This window comes from Rissa tridactyla, chromosome Z, assembly GCF_028500815.1.
Source record: "Rissa tridactyla isolate bRisTri1 chromosome Z, bRisTri1.patW.cur.20221130, whole genome shotgun sequence".
Classification (NCBI taxonomy): Eukaryota; Metazoa; Chordata; class Aves; order Charadriiformes; family Laridae; genus Rissa; species Rissa tridactyla.
In genome coordinates this window covers 16719970-16739766 of record NC_071497.1, presented here as the reverse complement: position 1 = coordinate 16739766, position 19797 = coordinate 16719970, and the positions used below count along the sequence as shown (strand labels likewise).

The following is a 19797-nucleotide window of genomic DNA, read 5'->3' as shown; positions in this document are numbered from 1 at the left end:
ATGTGACAGGACTGGTGGTATTTGACAGGTTAAGTCTGCATTTTCTAAGTGTAAAATGTGAAAGTAAAAAGTGCCTCTTCTTACAGCTTTTGCAGATGTTTTACCGGCAACAGGAAGAAATCCGTAGACTACGTGAGCTGGTAAATCAGAGAGATGTCCAAATTAAACAGCTGGAGCTGGAGCTCAGAAACCTCTGCACGGACACAGGTGGTTACTGAGGGTGCTGGCCTGCAGCTCTTTGCACCCCTGGCAACGGGAGCAGACTCCTAGGGTTTTTGCTGGGGGAAAAATTGATGCTTCAAGCAGCAGGGACTTCCCTGGCTTGTGGTGGTCACAATTCCCTAATCATCACCAGACAGTTATTGATAGACTTGCTGCGCTTCTTCAGGCTCCCCTTGCTTGCCTGCTCACTCATGCCAGAAGCTCATGCATTAATGCTCGTGAGAGACTTTGGAAACTCTTGCTTATCTGGCCCTGGAGAAGCCACCTATTAAGCTCTAGGAACAACCTCTTCTGCTGCCCCTCCACATGACATGAGGATGGGAGACTGCCAGCTTCTTTTCCCACCCGTGGACCCAGTGGTGCAGCTCCTGTGGCCGCTTTCTTCTGCCCTGGGACACCACTCTGCAACTGAGCCTCAGAGGCATCTCTAGCTCCGAAGTGATCCTCATGCATCCCTCTTGCCTCACAGCTTGGCCCTGTGGCCGGGTGGCTAGGCAAAGCCGCGGCTGCCCTGACCTGGTGCTGGGGATAGTCCCGCTCCGAGCGGGAGGCTGCACTGGGGCTGCCAAGGGACAGCACTTTTGTGATATGTAAAGGAGAGTTGGTGTTTGGAGGTCTTACTTTAAAGGGGTGGTGGTGTGGGCTGGTTCTCACTAGAGAAGCTGCAGGTGCAGAAGAGGTCTCTGGGTCCTTTGAGTGAGTGGCCTTCCCTCCCTCCTTCTGCCAAAGACCAGCTGCAGTCAGCTGAGGGCTGTGGTCCTGCGGTGCTCATCAGACAAATGAGGACATTTAAAGCTGCACAGCATTGGCAGTGGTGGGGTTTGCCAAGAGGGATTAAAAGGATGAGGGAGGAGTTGGACCCCCCAGCCCACTGCAGACCTTTCAGCAATGGTGCTAGAAGTGTGGTGTCAACCACAGGAGGATCACAGGACCATGGCTGGTCACAAACAGCCCTCACTGGTTGCTGGAGGGAGCTGCCTCATCCTTGTGCCCACAACTGCTGCTTCCTTAGCTCCCAGGTGCCAGCGCCTTGTCCCATGCCTTCAGCCACCTACAAGCTCCCTCTTCCCAGCTGTGTTGCCCAGCCCTCTGCATCCTCCAGGGCCGCCCCATCTCCCTAAGCCCTGCAGCCACACACATCTGTGCCCTTCACGCCCATCTCTCTAGCACACTGCCTTCCCCAGCCCTTTGCTTAAGGCAAGAGCAGCTGCAGGATGCAGGTCCCATCCTTGGTTTCAGGGCTGGCACCTGTGACCAGCGTTACGGAGTCTGCCTGCAATGTGCAGATGGGCCAGCAGCAGCACCCACCTGCCAGCCCTGTTGATTCCTGGGGGGTCTCCTCTCGTTTGTTCCCACGGTGTGGGGCAAGATAGCGCAGTCAGTTGCCCTGGGGTCTGAGCACAGCAGCAGCACTGTAGGGGGAATGTTTTACCTTGCCCCAAATGCAGAGCTCATGGAGAGCAGAGCAAGCAACCACTGTTTAGCCTATAACTGTGCACCTCTGCTGTGACACATGTAGGAATGAATACTATGCCCTGCTAGTTCCCTGAAGCCTAATGATTTCCCAAAGTCTAAAAAAAATTAATTAATTAAATAAATAATAAAAAAGTCTCCATACTCAGAAATTCCCGTGGACAGGACTTCTTAGCAGGGGGACTAAAGGCCGCACACTGCCTGTGCTCATGTGAGATGCCCCCTCTGGTTATCCCTGAAAGCAGAAGCCAGCAGGGAGCTCACGGGCACTAAATACTCTTACATGAGAACCACACAAAGACTTTGGCATCCCTTTTGCTCTGCTGTGAAGACTTCGGCATCCCTTTTGCTCTGCTGTGAAGACTTCACCCAGCTTTCAAATATAATTCATTCATTTCTAAATAGCAACAACAGATGCGGGTGCTAAAAAGTCACAAATATTGTTTCTTTCTGCAGCATTACAGAGAGGGAGGGGGCAGTTCATATTCTTCAGGAAGAGTCCTTTAGCATCAGTCACTTACTCAACACTGCTCTTTTTGTAAAAAGTAATATAACAAAATTTCTGAAACAAACTTCAGCTCATTTCAGATCCTCCAGAAGGGACTTTCCTGTGCCCTGGGAACACTACTGTCTGCAGTTAAATGCAAAAGCAGCTCACCCCAGATACAGAGCTTTAATCCAAACACATGAAGTGGTCAGGCTTTGTCACCAAAGAGAAGAGCTATGTAAGAAATTGAGAAGCTCACAGTTTTTCAGCCATGTCAAACAGGCCTGACAGCTTCAAACTTCAAAGCCATTTTCACATTGGGTAGCCCCAGGGATATGACACTGGTTTCCAAGATACCATTATCCGAAGGGAGAGCGCTGGATTTTTTTGCTTGTTTTTCATACAGAATAAATTATTTAAATTATTTCCAAGTTTAAGTAATTTTTACAGGGGATTTTTAAATCCTCATGAGGATTCTTTCTTTGTTATCCCATGACTGGCTAGCATAGAAAATGGTCGGCCACCATGGTTCTTACCTTAGGCTTGTGTTGATTTCAGCATTTCTGGAAAAGAAGTTGCTTTCATTTAGGGTTTTTACTGGCAACATTTAGTAAGGCGAGACTATTTAATCAAAACTTCTTTTTTAGACAGTATGCCCGTAAAAGCGTAGACTGTGAAATGTATTTCAATTTGGAGCTTAAATGCAACCATCAATCTTTCACACAGGGAAAAAAAAGTGGAGGAAATGGAGTTACGTGTTAATGAACTGTGCCTAAATAGACTTAAGTGATCATTTTAACAGTTTCTAAAACTCCTAACAGCTTTGTAAAAAACTGTAAAACATGGGGATAAAAACCAAATTTGTGCAATGAAAAGCAAATGTAACTGAATAATAAATATATTTAGAGTTATACTTTTTGATACATGCAAGGTTGTTGGTTTCTTATTATCACTGTATTGCTGAAGTGACTAAAAATTAAGCTGAATCAAGGTCAGAAATGAGTATCACTTGCTGTCTTTTTTTGCTTGCATGAAGTTGTGGCCGTACATTAGGAGGCGGGTTGTACACAGTCTAAAATGTGCCCGTGGGCCTGTCTTCTTACATCTTCCCCATCTGCCCTTGATGCTACAAAGGGGTGGCCGTTTCAAACCATTCTGCATTGTACTGGTGTTCATGTTCTGTTGAGTAAACAGACCCCTCTGGAGATGTGTACTGCATGGTGAGGTGTTCCCTGGCCATGCTGCCTCGCAGTCCCAGCACTTCTCTTGCCCAGTACACTCTGACCAGGCTCTTTTAGATATGCCACACGAAGAGGCTTTTATGTGTTATTATGAAATTTACTTATTTGAAGGCATTTGATTTTCAAAGGGATTTTGGTTTAGCAGGGTGAAGCAGCAATCACAGTACAAGCACAATATTGCAGTCGCAAGATCCAGTTGGATCACAATACAAATGAAATTCCTGGTCTCTGTCCACTCACTGGGATGACGCTGGGTATCTCCAGTCACCAGGAAGAAATATGTGGGTTGGAGCCAGTTCAAGCCTGTAGCTCTCTTGAAAGTTCGTTTTGTTGGTTGCTCAGTTTTTGTGCTTTATGTTGGGCTGAGCCCCATGCTCTGGCTGGCTCAGGAAGACATTCACACCTTTTGATTAACTTACGCCATGTACACAGCCAGTTGACCACTCAACTGATAGGACAATTAATCTAAAACAAAAGCGATCCTCCAGTCCCTTTACCACTGGGATAAGTCCGGCTTTCTTTACAACAGCTGTAGTGGCTCCCTGAATTCTTCCCCGAGCGTCATTAAGTGCATTTGCTCTGCCCTTCTCTTCTGAGCCTCCTTCCACTGTAGGGGTTTATTGATCAGTCACAATTTTGGGCATGGAAGTGTTCACAGATGCATTCAGGATGTAACTTTTGTTTGATAAAACATATTTTGGGATAGTGTTAGGGGAAAAAAAAAAAAAGAAAAAAAGGGAAATTGCTGAAGAAAGTCTGTGGTGGGAACTTTGTGCACCAGCCGTGCAATCCGGGCACTGTGACCTCCTGATCTTCCTGTCTCCTAAGGGTCCTTGTGCTGGGGAGGGTGGCCAGGCAGACACTGCCCTGGGACAGGTCGCGGGACACTGTGTCCCTCCGCTGGCACTGACATAGGCTCACTGCTCTGAGCAAAGCCTAGGAAAAGGCAGCAGCGGGCAGGTTGGTGTGGGAGGCAGAGGACTAGCCTGCAGCACCTTTGCTGTCCTGGGGTCACGGCCTCTGAGCCCACACAGAGAGAGCGAAACACAGTGTTGCTTGCCTGCTGGATTTACAGCCACAACACATCACATCTTCACACCCAGGCCAGTTCTCAAATGCAAAATAAACTCTTCTCAAACCTATGCAATAGTTGTCATTCTCATTTCGTTTCCCACCACCAGAGTCTGCAAATGTGCTCAAAGAGCTGTAAGCAGAAGAGAGCATCGAGCCAGCGCCCCTTCATTGGCCCTGCAGGGAGAAGCAGCAGGTCACTCTTGCTGGCCCTGGGCTGGCCAGCAGCCTTTCCCTTGCAACCTGCAAGGGGGCACTGGAGCAAAGCCCCAGTGCCAGGAATTGCCTCTTGGGCATGCTGCAGCATTAGTTTGGAGCAGGAACTCCAGTCCATCCACAACTTGCTCATACTGGTCAGCCCAGAACTTAGCACTCCTCCACACGTCGCCTCACCAGCAATGAGGAGAGAGGGAGGACGACTTCCTTTGACTCACTGGCAATGCTCTTTTAAATACAGCTCAGGATACTGTTGGCCATTTTTGCAGCAAGCCAGCACCGCTGGCTTAAGCTCAGCTTGTTTTCCAGGAGGACCCCAAGGAACTTCTCAGCAAAGCTGCTTGCTATCTGCGCAGTACCTGGCATGGGGCTTCTCCTCAGATGCAGGACCGTGCAGGTGCCCTTGCTGAGCTACATCACATTCCTTGTTGCCCAGTTCTGCATTTCTCCTGTTGAGGTTCCTCTGGAAAGCAGCACAACTGTCTGCTGCACCTGCCAGTCCTCACACTTTTGTGTGCTCTGCAAGCTTGCTTGAGGGTGCACCCTGTCCCATCCTGCAGGTCACTAAGGGAGAGATTCAGTGGCTTTGGATTTGTTTTGTAAACAGTTTTCTATTTCCCCTTCAGAAATCCAGGCTAACTATTCCTGAGCACTTGCTGATTCTTCATGCCTTTGGAAATGGTCTCCAGCAGGATTTTCTCCACCATCTTCCGAAGGACTGCATGAGGCTGACTGACCTGTAGTTCTTTCACTTTCCTCTTTGCCTGTATTGAAGACAGGACTGAGAGCGAGTGATCTGCAACCTTTCCCAGTTGCCACCACCTTTCAAAGATCATTAAGGATGGCTTTGCAATGCCATCAGCCGCCTTCTCCCTCAGCACGCTTGGGTGCAACCCCACAGACTTGTGTACATCCAGGGTGTTGAAGTACTCCCTAGCCTGGTCTTGCCTGTTCTGGTGTACAGCAGATATCCACCACAACAGTACCTATTTTTCTCTGCCAGCTTTCACTCTCCTTAGTTCTATGCGAAACTCCTCAGATTCTCACCATGGCTACCGTGCTCATGGAAATCAACAGCCTGCTATGAACAGCAGCTGTGCAACCAGCAGTTCACCCACAGTAGCTGTTGAGCCCTCCTTGTACAATATGAAGAAAACCAACCTTTGGGTGCCCAGGCCCTTAAGCAATGTCCCTGGACCTGCTAGTCACACTTGATACTTCTCCGGTCACCCCTGGCAGTATCTATGGTGCACACATGAAAAAGCAGCACTGTATAGTAGGTGCCCAGATGAGCCTCAGTAGCCTCTGCACAGCATCCGTATCGAGAGCCCCAGACAAACAGCAAACCTCCCTAGATGATAAATCTAGTCGGCAGATACGGGGCTTCTGATGCCTGTAGTGGACAGTAGTGTCCTCTAACTAACGCTTGTCAATTGTCACTTCCTTCTAGTGCTCCTGAGTGCCTCACGTGCACCCAAGAAATCCCTTTTTGTTCGCCCTGACAAGGCTTGACCGAGGCCACATGGCTGGAGCTACCATGCTTAAAACCCCGCTCCTCCAAGCCACGGACAATTGCAGCTTCTGTCAGCAAAGAAAGCTCTCCTGAATAAGGTCCTTGTGCAGAAGCAGAGAAAAGTTTCTGAATTTCATTTTTCAGCATCACAACATGTCTAATAACACTATGCCCAGTTCTTTTCAAACCCTATTTGCAACAAAATGATGCACAATAATCTGTTTAAGCGAGTTCTTACAATGAGTATATGCATAAGTCAAGATGGTTTCCTCTTCTGAATTTCTCTCCTCTTGTTTTTGCATGTTTTTTCTTCATCAGAAATTTGCACATCCAATAACTTCTGATCCAACTACAAACACCCTTGAGGATCTACAGAGGAAGTGACTTAACAGCACAAGGAGTTATCCATGTTTTTTATCTTTCACAGCACTCAGCCATCGGATATGGAAGGCACGACTGAGGGGCATTATAGGTGGCTTGAGTCAGTATAATTTCTATTTCCTTTAATAAGAGAGAACTTGGGAACTCATCCACTTTAAATGTTGCCTGTTACATTCTTCCCTCTGGATTATAATGGGTGACTGTGCTGCTGGCTACAGAGTTCTGCTTTCAGTTTAATTTGACATATTATACTTTCATCATCTTCACCCACATGGATATATTTGGTCAGATCTTGCAAGGTGTATGGGAAAATATCATCAGCACCTTAGCTGAACTTCAGGTCTATGTGTTTTTCATGCCAAAGTCCAATCTTTGCCCTATTCCATATCTCAGCAGGACTCAGTACACAAATGGACAGGTGAGCAAACTTGAGTAAGGAACAGAAAATGCAGGTGTGTAAACCCGAGAGTTAGCCTGTAGGGTAAAATCACCTAAATGTGAAGATTCAGTCGACTCAACCCGATCATTGCGGGAAGCTGCTTTTACCAGGGGTTGTGAGTATGGATTCTTCTCTTCAATTTTCATAAAGATGCTCCTGCAGAATTTTTTCATGTGAGTTCGTCTGAGCCTTTAACACAAAGAATGTTTAATACACCCATTGTGATTTGTGAGGCAGCTTCTTTGGGAGGATTTGAGTGAAATTATGCTCAAGCACTATTTTCATGACACGAACATGGAGCAAAGATGCGTTGTTCCAACTGGAGTCTGAAGAATGGTGGAAGTGGCAGCGTTTATAGAGAGCTGCAAAATAAGGAACTGATTTTACTTCCCGTTGCTGCTGAAACCACTTGAAAATAGATTCAAGGGAGGGACTGTGAATGGACTGGTGCTCCTAAGGCGTGGACACATTCTGATCTGAGGTGTGTCACACAGTTTTCCACAGCCATAAATTTTGACTGCCCACAAGTCCACAATTGCTTTTGGTGGTGGTGAAGTTAAAAGTGCAGTTCTTCTCAAGCTAAATGCAGAGCTCTCTTTTAAGGAAGTGAAGTGAAAAAGTGAGGGGCAGATAAGAATGCCTGACTTTCATCTGGCACGAGTGGTGAAAAGGGATTTAGTTGTTTTTAGGGCCACAGAAGTGATCATAGAAGCTCATACCCAGGCACTGACAGCGCTTTTGGCCCCGGCCCTTATGGGCAGAGGGATGTCATGATTCTTTGTGAAGCTTTGCAAGTCTCTGGAATTGAGGAAGGCAGGCTCAAAAAAATAAAAAATAAGCAAAGCCACTATGAAAATCAGATGCAGTCCACAGAAGTGCCAGCAATACAGGATGAAGAAAAGCTGAGTTTCAGTTCCACTGCTCACTGGAAAGGAGTGAAATCATTGTCTCTAGCCTGGTTCATTTTATAGTGATGAACAGGCATTTGAGATCCTTTCATAAAATGAACATACAAAGAAACACCTGACTCAAACTTCTGCCTCTCTCCCTGTTGGAAGCTAACTGTGGCAGATGTGTTTGGCTATTCATTTTAATTCAAGACCAGAAAGGAGCAGCTCAATATCCCAACTATTGAGCCCTGTTTCTTCAGCTAGCTAAAGGTGACCGTGTTGCTACAGAAGATGTTCCTCTCACAGGGCTGTGGGTGTTGAAGCCTTAGGCTCCGTATGTGTGGAAATGAGGTTTTTATCACATATCCCAACAGCAAGCATTGGGTTACTAATTTTGGGAGTATGTATCTCTTGGGGCAGTGTCTTTTAGACTTCAGAGCAGAAAAGGTTGTCCTCTGCCCAGTTCCCTGGTAAAGTTCACTCTGGTTTTTTTTTTTTTTCAATGCATTATTAATCCAATCAAGCACTGAAAAAATGGAAGACGTGTATCTGCCTTTTCTGCCTGCCTAGCTAGAAGGACATACTGGAGTCTGCCTGGGGTCTGGGTGTTTTCTAATACACTATGAACATTCAGAGTTCACAGACTCTTGAATAAAACTGATATTAAACAAAGACATTTGCTGGATTATAGGCTCTAGAGTTGGGCTTGGATTTAGAGCTTTCCCTCTCCCCAGATCCATGTGAACCTCCACTGAGTCTCACTTTTTCCTTTCAATGGGGCACTTTTGTTTCAAAAAGAGAGTGCATTCATAACAGGCTGTTTTGAGTAATCTCTGTTTAGGGATGTTTTGGTGAAAGGTAACACTTTCCATGGTCCAAAAAACCATTTTCCATGGTCTGGGTAAAGGCCTTCCTGCCCATGCGACGTCCTGCCCAGTGCCTGCCACAGCTTTGGGCCTGGGACACAGCATGGGAGCTTTGGCCAGGAGGTGGGGGTAATGGCCTCTGGGGTGAAAGGCTGCGTGGCTGCTGCCGGGGCCACAGCTGCCAGGGACAAAGTCTGCATAGTACCTTGTCGGTAGCCACAGACCCATGTCTCTAGCCCATACCCTGTGCCTCTCAGCTGCAATCTGTCACGGGTGGAGCGATGCACTTCACTCATAGAGAGAAGCAGTGATACATTTATTGATATAAAACGGATTTAACAAAGTTTGATGGCAAATGTGACAGTGTTTTAACCAGATTCAAGATGGTGAGGCACACTTGGTCATTTACTATATAAAGGACAGGGTCAGACAGAGCTGTTGGGGAGACCTTCCCAATGAGTCAAGCTTCAGAAAGGACACCTTTGCCTTCTAAACTTCTTAGAGAGGAGTCCACGTGCGGCTGGATCCAATCCTAGTCCCAGACTTCATCAACCATTTATGTCTAAAGGATTATATAGGCACAATCAATCCTTTGTATCACTTAGCTAAGATTTCAAAGTTTACCGTGCTATTAGTCATTTACCAAGGATCTATTGCATGAAGGAATCTCTGAATCTTGAGAAGAACCATGAGAGGTGTCCCTACTCAAGGGGAGATCCTGGGGTGCGGCCTGCTGCTGTGCAGGAGAGCTCAAAGGGCTCTTGGGCTGTTCACTATTTATGGGGGTAAGATGGCTGACCTGTAGTCGTATTTGCATATTGACCATAGTCCCGGCATTGCTCAAGTTAGCCCTTGGCTATTGTGTTGTTATCTGTCTCCCCTAAAACACATTGAGCCAGATGCAGCCATCGTGACTAGATGCACCCGTTGTGACCACCATGCGTGGTTATCACCTGGGCAGGGTTACGGGAGATAAAGGTCAGGCTGGTGACCAGGGAGGGGGGACCACACCGTCACACAATCAGAAGGGGCTTGGTGTTCATTTGCAATGGGAGGGGTCAAGTCATAATGGGGTGATGCCATTGCTGCTGCGGTCCCTGCCAGTCTGCAGCTCCTTGCGGCCACAGGCAGGACAGCACACGGCCAGTGGCCAGGCCTTGCTGCAGGCAGTGCAGGCAGGGCTCTGCCCCGGCTGATCTCTAACAGGGAGAGGCAGGAGCCATGCACCCTTGGCACAGTGCCCATCACCTCCCCTGCTGCGTGGCCTGACCACCAGACGATGAAGCTGGTCACACAGCACAGGGAGAATGTGGCTCTCCAGGACACGTGCTGCATGCATGGGGTGCAGGGGCTGCCACGTGGCACCCCATGGCTCTCTCTTGTTTCCCCCTGCCTGGATGCTTTCTCTCAAATCTTCATCAGGGAAAGAGTGCCGGTCAGCATCTTCAGGGGAGAGAAGTGGTGACTGAAGGCACCAGAGAGGCTCCTTGAGCTGTGACACCCCCCTCATTCGTGCCACTATGGAGGATGGAGGACATTTTGCTGGGGGGTGCCCAGTCCTTGTACCTGGTGTAGACCAAAGGCACCAGCTGCGAGCAGGTAGGAGGTCCTGCCTCCCTGGGCCACAGGCAAGCCCGGGCTGTGGGGTGGGGAAAGGGCAAGGAGAAGGGGAGGGAGAAGGGGAAAAAGAAGGAGAAGGAGAAGATTGAGATGGAGAAGGAAAAGGGGTGGGCAGGTACTGGCTCCCCATCCAGATGGAGGGGTGTTGCTTTCACCACAGCAGCCCTTCGCTGTCCCCGACACCACTGGGGCAGCATGGCTGTCAGCAGAGGAGCGGTGTTTGACACACTCCCCTTCTCCTTTGCAGGCTCGCTGGAGGGAGTGGTGAGGGACCCAGCGTCCCTCAGAGCACTTCAGGAGGCCAGCCTATACATTTGTGCCCCCTGAGGCTTCCCAATTACTGCCCACTGCCTGAGGGAGGAAGGGCTGTTTGGGGAGCAGAGCCCCTTCTCGCCCTGTCCCCACTGGAGATCCTGCCCCACTCTGGGTGGAAAGGTCTCCCCTCCTTGGGGGCTGCCCCGACCCAGAGGCCCGTGGGTCCCGGCCAGCCTCTCTCCTGGGGTCCCACTGCTTGGCATATCCACTGAGGCAGCCCCCACCAGAGAGCCTTTCCCTGTGTGGCCCCTCAGAGGAAAGCAGGATGAAGTAAGGCTGCATGACAGCCATGGCGGAATTTGTCACACCTTCCCATCCTCTGCTTTTCTCAGGGCACTAGGAGACCTCTGTGGAGGCTGTCAAAGTTTTCCAGGCTCTCCTTGCCAGCCAGGCAAGGCTTGTGAAGCAAGAATTGGGAAGGTCTCTGGAGCAAGGCTTGCAGCGTGAAATCCCCTGTATGTGTTGTTACAGAGGGGACTTCAGTGCCAAGATTGACTCTGTAGATACCATTTGTCTTCAGCTGAAGGTTCCTCAGACGTTTCAGCTCTTCCATACTGTATACTTTACTCTTCTGGGCTGCTTGTGCAAACAAACTTGGGAGAGAACAAAAGTTAGTTTCAGATGCTTGTGCTCCCTTGCAATTTTATTTCCTAGTGCTTTGTTCAAGGTGGAGATGAGGACTGGTGTCTTTCAGGGGTCATTTTGTTTTGTGAATTTGGGCCCTTGAGATTTTTCTGCCTTACTTCCTTTGTCTAGTGCTTCTTCTTTTCGTGGGTGTTTTTTTTTCTAATCTAGTCTGTAGCTGGTCTTTGGTTATATAATCCATGCTCAGGTCCAAACCCACAGGACCTTGAATTAAAAACTTGTTTAAAATAAACTCTGTCCAGTTCAGTGATCTGTACAGTTTTTCTTTTCTTTTTTTAAACACCGAGAGTTTGGGAGTCAATGTATTCCAGAGAATTTGGTTTCACAATTGAAATGGTGACAGATCCTTACTTACAGCTGTTGTAGCTATCAGTGCCTTCAGCTGAAATTGAATGCAAAAATCCACAATCCAGTACTTCATTGATTTCTTCACCTCTCTTTCTTTATGTGCGTGACTTCTTTGTGCATAGACCTTAAGGCTTTTCTTGTTACTGTAAGGTTATTTAATTAGGAAAAAAACCCCAAACCCTCCATAAACATTAACAGGAATTCCATTCTGCAGTGGTTTCTCTGCAGTAAGTGCAATGTTACCTCAGTCCAGAAGAGGGGACTCTTGTTTCAGGTATGGCAAGTTCAAGCAAACAGTTTAGAAAACATTCTAACACCTACGGTAAAGATGAAAATGGACTTATCTAATGATAACAAAAGATGAGGTGTGAAAACTGAGCTATTTAGAGATTTTAACAAAACAACAAAAGATCAGAGCATACAAATTCCATCCATCTTTGCTTTTAGAGTATTCTCACATTGGTGATTTATATAAAAATACGTAGGTTAAGTTGAACTGTTCATCATAGAACAGGAACACCTGACATCCTACTTGTTTTCTGGCATGTGAAATAAATTATATTAATTAGGTTGCTTTGGTAACATACTTGGGTTTAATTTGATTTTCTGTTAAATGCCTAAGCCTTTCTGCGGAACAATAAATACCCTATTAAAATATGAATCCTTTCATTTGCAGCTTTTTGCTATACGCCATTGGTAGAAATCAGAAAGGAAGGGGTGCTCTCCTTCCTACAAGGATTCCTTTAACTCAACACTCTGCTACTTAGAACTTGGGTGTTCTTGTCAGGTTCTTGTCCTGCCGGGGGACTTCAACCACTCCATCTGCTGGAAAAATAGCACTGCGAGCTGTAGGCAATCCAGGAGACTCCTGGAATGCATTGAGGATAACTTCTTAAGCCAGATAATAGACAGCCCTACCAGAGGAGATGTGCTACTATTAGTCACCAATGCAAGTGAGCTAATCAGTGACATAAAGACTGGAGGCAGCCTGGGCTGCAGTGATCACAAACTGGTGGATTTCACAGTCCTGAGGGATATGGGTCAGGTGAAGACTAAAGTCAGGACCCTGAATTTTAGGAAAGCAAAAATTAGAGCTGTTCAAGGAGTTAGTGAATGGGACCACCTGGGAAACTGCCCTCAGGGACAAGGGAGCAGAACAGAGCTGGCAGATCTTTAAGGATGCTTTCAATAGAGCTCAAGGGCTCTCGATCCCCAGGTGTAAGGAATCAGGAAAGGAAGGCAAGAAGGCATGGCTGATTTGAGACCTGGTGGTCAAACAAAAAGGCAAGAAGGAAATGTGCAGGCAGTTCAAGCAGGATCAGGTGTCCTGGGAAGAGTATAGGGATGCTGCCCCGTTATGTAGGGATGAGGTCAGAAAGGCCAAGGCGCGGCTGGAGCTGAACTTGGCAAGGGATGCAAAGAATAATAAGGGCTTCTACAGGTATGTCAGCCCACAAAGGAAGGTCAAAGAAAGTGTCCCCCCCATGATGAGCAAAACTGGAAAAATGGTAACAACAGATGAGAAGACTGAGGTACTCAACAACTTTTTGCCTCAGTCTTCAGTGGCAGCCTCTCTTCCCACACCTCTCAAGTGGATGGACTGCAAGACACGGACTGGAGGACCAATGTCCCTCCCACTGTAAGAGAAGATGAGGTTCATGACCACCTGAGGAAACTGAACATACCTAAGTCTATGAGATGCATCCCAGAGTCCTGAGGGAATTGGCTGATGTAGTTGCCAAGCCACCGCCCATGATATTTGAAAAGTCATGGCAGTCAGGTGAGGTCTCTGGAGACTGGAAAAAGAGAAACATTGCAACCGTTTTTAACATTGTTAGAAAGGAGGACCTTAGGGACTACTAACCTTTCAACCTTACCTCTGTGCCTGAGAAGATCATGGAACAGATCCTCCTAGAAGCTATGCAAAGGCACATGGAAGACAGGGACGTGACTCGAGACAGCCAGAATGGCTTCCCTGAGGGCAAGTCCTGCCCGATCAACCTAGTGGTCTTCTATGGTGGAGTGGCTACATCAGTGGACAAGGGAAGAGCTACAGATATCATCTATCTGGAATTCTGTAAGGCCTTTGACATAGTCCCCCACAACATCCTTCTCTCTAAATTGGAAAAGCATGGATTTGATGGGTAGACTGTTCAGTGGATGAGGAATTGGTTAGATGGTTGCATCCAGAGGATAGTCATCAATGGCTCAATGTCCAGACAGAGACTGGTGACAAGTGGTGTCCATCAGGGGTCCACATTGAGACCAGCACTGTTTAATATCTTCATCAATGACATAGGCAACAGGATCGAGTGCACCCATACCAAGTTTGCAGATCACATCAAGCTGAATGGTGAGGTTGACATGCCTGAACGACAGGATACCATACAAAGGTACCTGGACAAGCTCGAGAAGTGGGCCCATGTGAACCTCATGACATTCAAACAGGCCAAGTGCAGCATCCTGCACCTGAGTTGGGGCAACCCCTGGTATCAATAAAGGCTGGGGGATGAAGGGATTGAGAGCAACCCTGTGGAGAAGGACTTGGGGCTACTGGTGGATGAAAAGCTGGATGTGGGCCAGCAATGTGCGCTCACAGCCCAGAAAGCCAACTGTATTCTGGGCTGCATCAAAAGAAGCGTGGCCAGCAGGTCAAGGCAGGTGATTTTGCCCCTCTACTCTGCTCTCATGAGACCCCACTTGGAGTACCGTGTGCAGCTCTGGAGCCCTCAGCACATGCAGACATGGACCTGTTGGAGTGGGTGCAGAGGAGGGCCATGAAAAGTGTCAGATGGCTGGACCCCCTCTCCTATGAGGTCAGACTGAGAGAGTTGGGGTTGTTTAGCCTGGAGAAGAGATCTTATAGCAGCCTTCCAGTACCTAAAGGGGACCTACAGGAAAGATGGGGAAGGACTCTTTATTGGTGAGTGTACTGATAGGACAAAGGGTAATGGTTTTAAACTAAAGGAGGGTAGGTTCAGACTAGATAGAAATAAGAAATTTTTTACTCTGAGGGTGGTGAAACACTGGAAGAAGTTGCCCTGAGAGGTGGTAGATGCCCCATCTCTGGAAACACTGAAGGTCATGTTGGACGGGGCTCTAAGCAACCTGATCTAGTTGAAGATGCCACTGCTCACTGCAGGGGGGTTGGAGTACATGACCTTTAAAGGTCCCTTCCAACCCAAACTGTCTTATGATTCTACGAATCTATGATAAATGCCTCCCTTCCTTTAAAAATAGCTTATTGGGAGTGATTTTTAAAAAAAATTATTGTATTATTCAGTTCTTGTAAGTATAGGTTGAGAGAATTTAACAGCGAGCGCTCTTGTAGCTAATATTTGTCTTTGGAGAAGAGAGTCCTTTCTTACATCTGCTCAGTGATGATGGTATGTTTCTATCTTTAGCTCTGTTGGTTTTAGCCTATATACTCAACATTAAATGAAGTATTTGTATCCTGACATACTTTGCATGTTCCTGTCATCATGCATAAAATCATGCAAATGAGTGCTGAGTAGCAAGTGAAGGCACAACACAAAGCCATCAAACTCCTATCAACTTGTTTGGAGCCTGGGACTGCATACATAGTCTGGGATTGAGAATATGATTGAGTGCTATTTTAATTGTTTTCAGGACAGTGTGTGGAAAATATGTCCTAGGCATGGTCTCCCTAGTACTAATGTGTACAAGAAAGCAAGTCCGCTGAACTATTAACAGCAATGCTGGCTAACATCTGTGACGAGATTTGAATAGAGAACTGAGAGCTACCATAATATTCCAATTAATGGTTTGTCAGTTAAACCACACCATTATTCTCATTGCTGCTGCTAAACAGCAAGATAATACATTCAGACCAATAAAACCAACCTTCTGGCTTTCTCTTTTGTACTGCTGGTATGTTGCCTGGTGCTGGCAGCTATTTTGTATGCCTTTCTCTGCTTTCTCACATAGCCATCACCAGTTCATCTTGCTGACAAAAAGCAAAACCAATGAAACATTTTTAAGTGTGGTTATGTGGGAGATGACACCGTACAATGACTTCTGGTTACTGCCAATAGGCTAATTGCATTTCTTGGGTAACTCCAGATAAAACCAGCAGGACAGATTCTCAGATGCCGTACGTCAACACTGAAATTTGCAGTAGAGCTATACTGGTTTTTACAGTCTGTGGCTGGGAAGAAATAAGCTTGGCCACTTGTAAGGAGTTTGTTCTCGCTCTTTCTGTGTTTTCTAAGTAATAATATCTATTTTGCATGATTTTTGTCTCCTCTTCATCAATCCTTGCACCCTCCCACTCATTTTTTTAATTTTTCCTAGGAATTGTGACACAGTGGCAAGACAGCTATAGTAGCTTGCCGTACGAAACGTCAAAAAAATCACAAGTTAAAATTCCAGATCTTTAGTCTTATCGATAGACAATGATATTCCAAACAGAAAGAACGCAGCTTAATTTGCAGTTAAGATGGCAAGACATTTCACTGACAGTTTAGAGTAGCTCATCTTTTGTCAATAAGCTAAGCAGATAGGACTCCAGATGATACCTTGAGGCTATATTATAATCTTTCTCCACATATTACTTGTATTTGCATTTACAGCTGTAATTTGCCATGATGTGAAATGCTTTATAAGTTATCTGTATAAAAGGTTTTTGCTATACAAGCAAACAAATGTATTTCAGACTTATAAAATCAAGCAAATGTGATCTGGAACTCACTGGGGAGAGTAGGTGCAGTCGACTCCAATGTCTCTCCCTTATTAGCTTTTTTGATTCTAGTTACGTATAGAGCAGAGCCGAAAAGGACTAAAGGGGTCCTCAATCCACCCCTCTGCCCGAGGCAGAATTAACTGCACCTATGCCGTTCCTGGCAGGTGTTTGTCTAGCCTATTAAAAACCTCTTGTGATGGAGATCTGTGTCCTCTTCAGGCAATCTGTGCCAATGCTTTTCCATCTTCACCCTCAGCAGGATTTACACTAATGTCTTACCTGGCTTTTCCTTTCTCTAACTTGAGGCTGTTACTTTTTGGCCTGTTTTGTGGAACTGCAGAACAGCCAATTCCTTTTTATTCTGCAATATCTCTTTGCCCTGCTGAAGACGACTAAGTCCCTCCTCTGTAGGTGAAACTACCCTCAGTTCATTCTCTTCTTCGTCACTGGATTAATCTCACTGATCCTCTGGGCCCTTTTATATTGGTCTATTCAAATCTTGTGATGCAGCACTGTACACAGACTCCCAGAGGACAAGGGTGCATTCACAAGTTATCTTGGCTGTAGCCCTGTGTCTGCATGCCTGTATGATGTCTACTTTCCTACAGAAACACATCAACCCATGCTCAGCATATTCACTGTAATCCTGACCTCCTTTCCTGCAGAGATGCTATGTGCTCTCCTCCTCGAAGTTTTCAGATTTCTGCCTATGTGTCGTATTTCACATGTCTTAGTTTAAAGCATTTTTTAAACACCTTGAAATAAAAATATGCCTGAGGAGGAAGGAATGGGAGGTTAGACTTCAGCAATGTGCCATCAGGAATTAGCAAGTGAAATATTTTTTCTGAAGGCTACAGTGCTATGTTGAATTACAATAGCTGTGCATCCTGCTGGTTTTATTAGTGGAAATCAATGAACAGTTGTCCAGTCATTCTTGCTCAACCATACTCAAAAACATCATTCATGGAGTTGGGTGAGTGCCTACTTGGCTCAAACTTTACTTCCATTCACTCCTCTTATACTAGTAGGCAACATGGCTTCTAAAGAGGGGATAAAGAATAGCAAAGCAAAGGTTCAACTCCATCTGCTCAGATGAAAGATTGCTGCAGATGTAAAAGCTTCATGGGCTAGGCTCTTAAACTGTCCATAACTTATATGTGACCATAAGTATATACACCAGTACATATATATACACACACACACATACATACCTAAGTAATTGGAGTGAGTTTGTTTTGTTTTAAATAAGTTTGAAGGGTTATCTGGCAGAGCTTGAAAATGGGGTTATCCCCAGCCCATGGGAGAAAGACATTACAAAGCATAACAGTACCAAGTGTGGTGACAATGGCTGCCTATTTTCTGTGCAGTTTTTGCTTTCTTAAAGATGAAATTAAAATGCAACTTTAAAAAAAAAAAAAAGGCAAACAGTGTGTCACCTTCATATTTCAGAGAAAAGCCAGATTTTAGGTCTGGGGTCAGAGAAAGCAGCAGATGTGTACGCCATCACAAAGAGAACCTATACACTTGCTGGTAAGGGTGTGAGTCATTTCACTTTTGCGCTGCTTGTTAACGTGCAGAACCATCCTTTCTATTGGCATAGGACAGAATATTTCAACTGAGCTGTCAGATGAAAGCACAAATATCTCTTCCAAAAATGAGAAAACCAGACAGCTTTGATAAAGCTTGATTTTACTTCTGACCTTTGAGTTGGGGATGTGGAGGAAAGGAAGAGAAGGGAATGATTTTGGTGGCAATACTTCTCTATTAAACGTGTTCAATGTTCTGGGTCAAAAATAGCATCCATCAATATTGCAAGATCACTCAGTGGAGCAGCTGTGGTGGTCCAGCATATGCAGGTTACAAGCCATTGCCACATATTAGCCATCTGGGGATGATTGGAAATGCCTGCCATTATCTGCCTGGGGCAGCAATTTGTAGGAGCTACGGTGCATTATGATGAATTAGCTCTGCAGTTGAAGGTGTCATGACCCATTTCTCTGCATCTTCTTTGGAATAACATTGCAAAGCAGAGCCTTTTATTGTTGCAGTTTTGGGGGCAGGAATCTAATTTGTAATGATGCTGTAGGACAGAAGGGAGGAAATGCTTAAATAACCACTATGCCTGTGAACTAAGCATGCACTTCAGTTCAGCACTTGGCTGCTACCACACTTACCTCCTTTAGGGGTCTCCTTATTCTGGAATTGTTTACACACTGCCATGCACTCAGGAGCTGAGCCATTAACACCAGTCTGGGAGTTGTTTGCCAGGATGCTTCGTCAAGGGTTGGTAACTTGCCCTCTCACTTCCACCTGACCACCTCCAACTCTCTACGTTCTTGCTGACCTTCGCAACTGCCATCAGTCTTACGCTACTCTGACAGCCTCTGAAAGCCGAGCTCCTTGCAGTTTCTGCCACAGGGAAGGCAGAGCCACTGAGTCTGTGGTACCCCTCTATGCGGCACTGGCTTGCGCTCTCTTGTAAGGAGTAGTAGTTCTCCATTATCTTTACCCTTCATGAAATCCCTTCTGAGGGATCTCTCTGTCCTTCTGATAGCTGCAAGACTGTAATGAGGAATTGTTATGTCAGTTTTTCTCATCTCTCTCATCTCATCTCATCTCTGTGTTCTCTTACCTTCTTCCCATTCTGTCTCAGTCCAGTAGGGTGTACTATGGGGAGAACAGTTCTGCCATGACACAATTCAAGCGTTTGTCACCTTTCTTTTAACACCACACAGAGAAATACAGATGCTTGTTTGAGTGACTAATCTATACAAATACGTGCATATAGCCATACGTATGTATATTCTCACGCATACGCACACGCACACAGACGGGCACGAACTACTGCTAATGCGTATGTAAGTGCTTTGGTGGCAGACCGCTTTCAGTGTGGATCTGGGCCTGTTTACATTGTTTCTGAAGCAGGCAGTAGCAGGAGCAGAAAGTTTTGTACTTTTTTATAGCAGAATGGCATCTGTCTGTGTGGATCCAACCACCCTTTCCTCCTCACCACTGCTCTCACTTCTGTCCAGGCCAGTTTCCTCAAAGCATCAAGGGAAATATAATAACATATTTATTGGGTTGACTACCCAGACTATTGCTGGCTGTTGGCTGATCTTCCAATCTCCCAGCTCAAGCAAACAACTACAGCAGACCCTTTGACTAAAAATCTTTCATGTCGGCTTAATTGTGTATAAAGAGGCTCAAACCAAACTAAAGCATCAAGCAGGGGATTCCTACCCTTCTGCCCTTTCTTTGAGTCAGATAAGTGAGCTTTTTGTACAGAAATGCAGAACATTGGTGCAGGAAATATGGATGCTTTCTTGGTCTTAGAAACTCCTTCAAAATCCTGCATCTTCTGGCAGGTT

The 19797-nt window shown here is 46.1% G+C and overlaps 1 protein-coding gene across 2 annotated transcripts in view; it reads left to right on the top strand.

The window, feature by feature from the left end:
* The window catches only part of CORO2A (coronin 2A), a 60017-nt gene extending 57459 nt beyond the window's left edge, over positions 1-2558 (top strand). For both annotated transcript variants that reach the window (XM_054186847.1, XM_054186846.1), the window contains exon 12: positions 87-2558. In XM_054186847.1, the coding sequence (XP_054042822.1) occupies positions 87-218 (132 nt within the window). In that variant the 3' untranslated portion in view covers positions 219-2558. The remainder of the gene's footprint in view (positions 1-86) is intronic.
* Positions 2559-19797: the final 17239 nt, after the last annotated feature.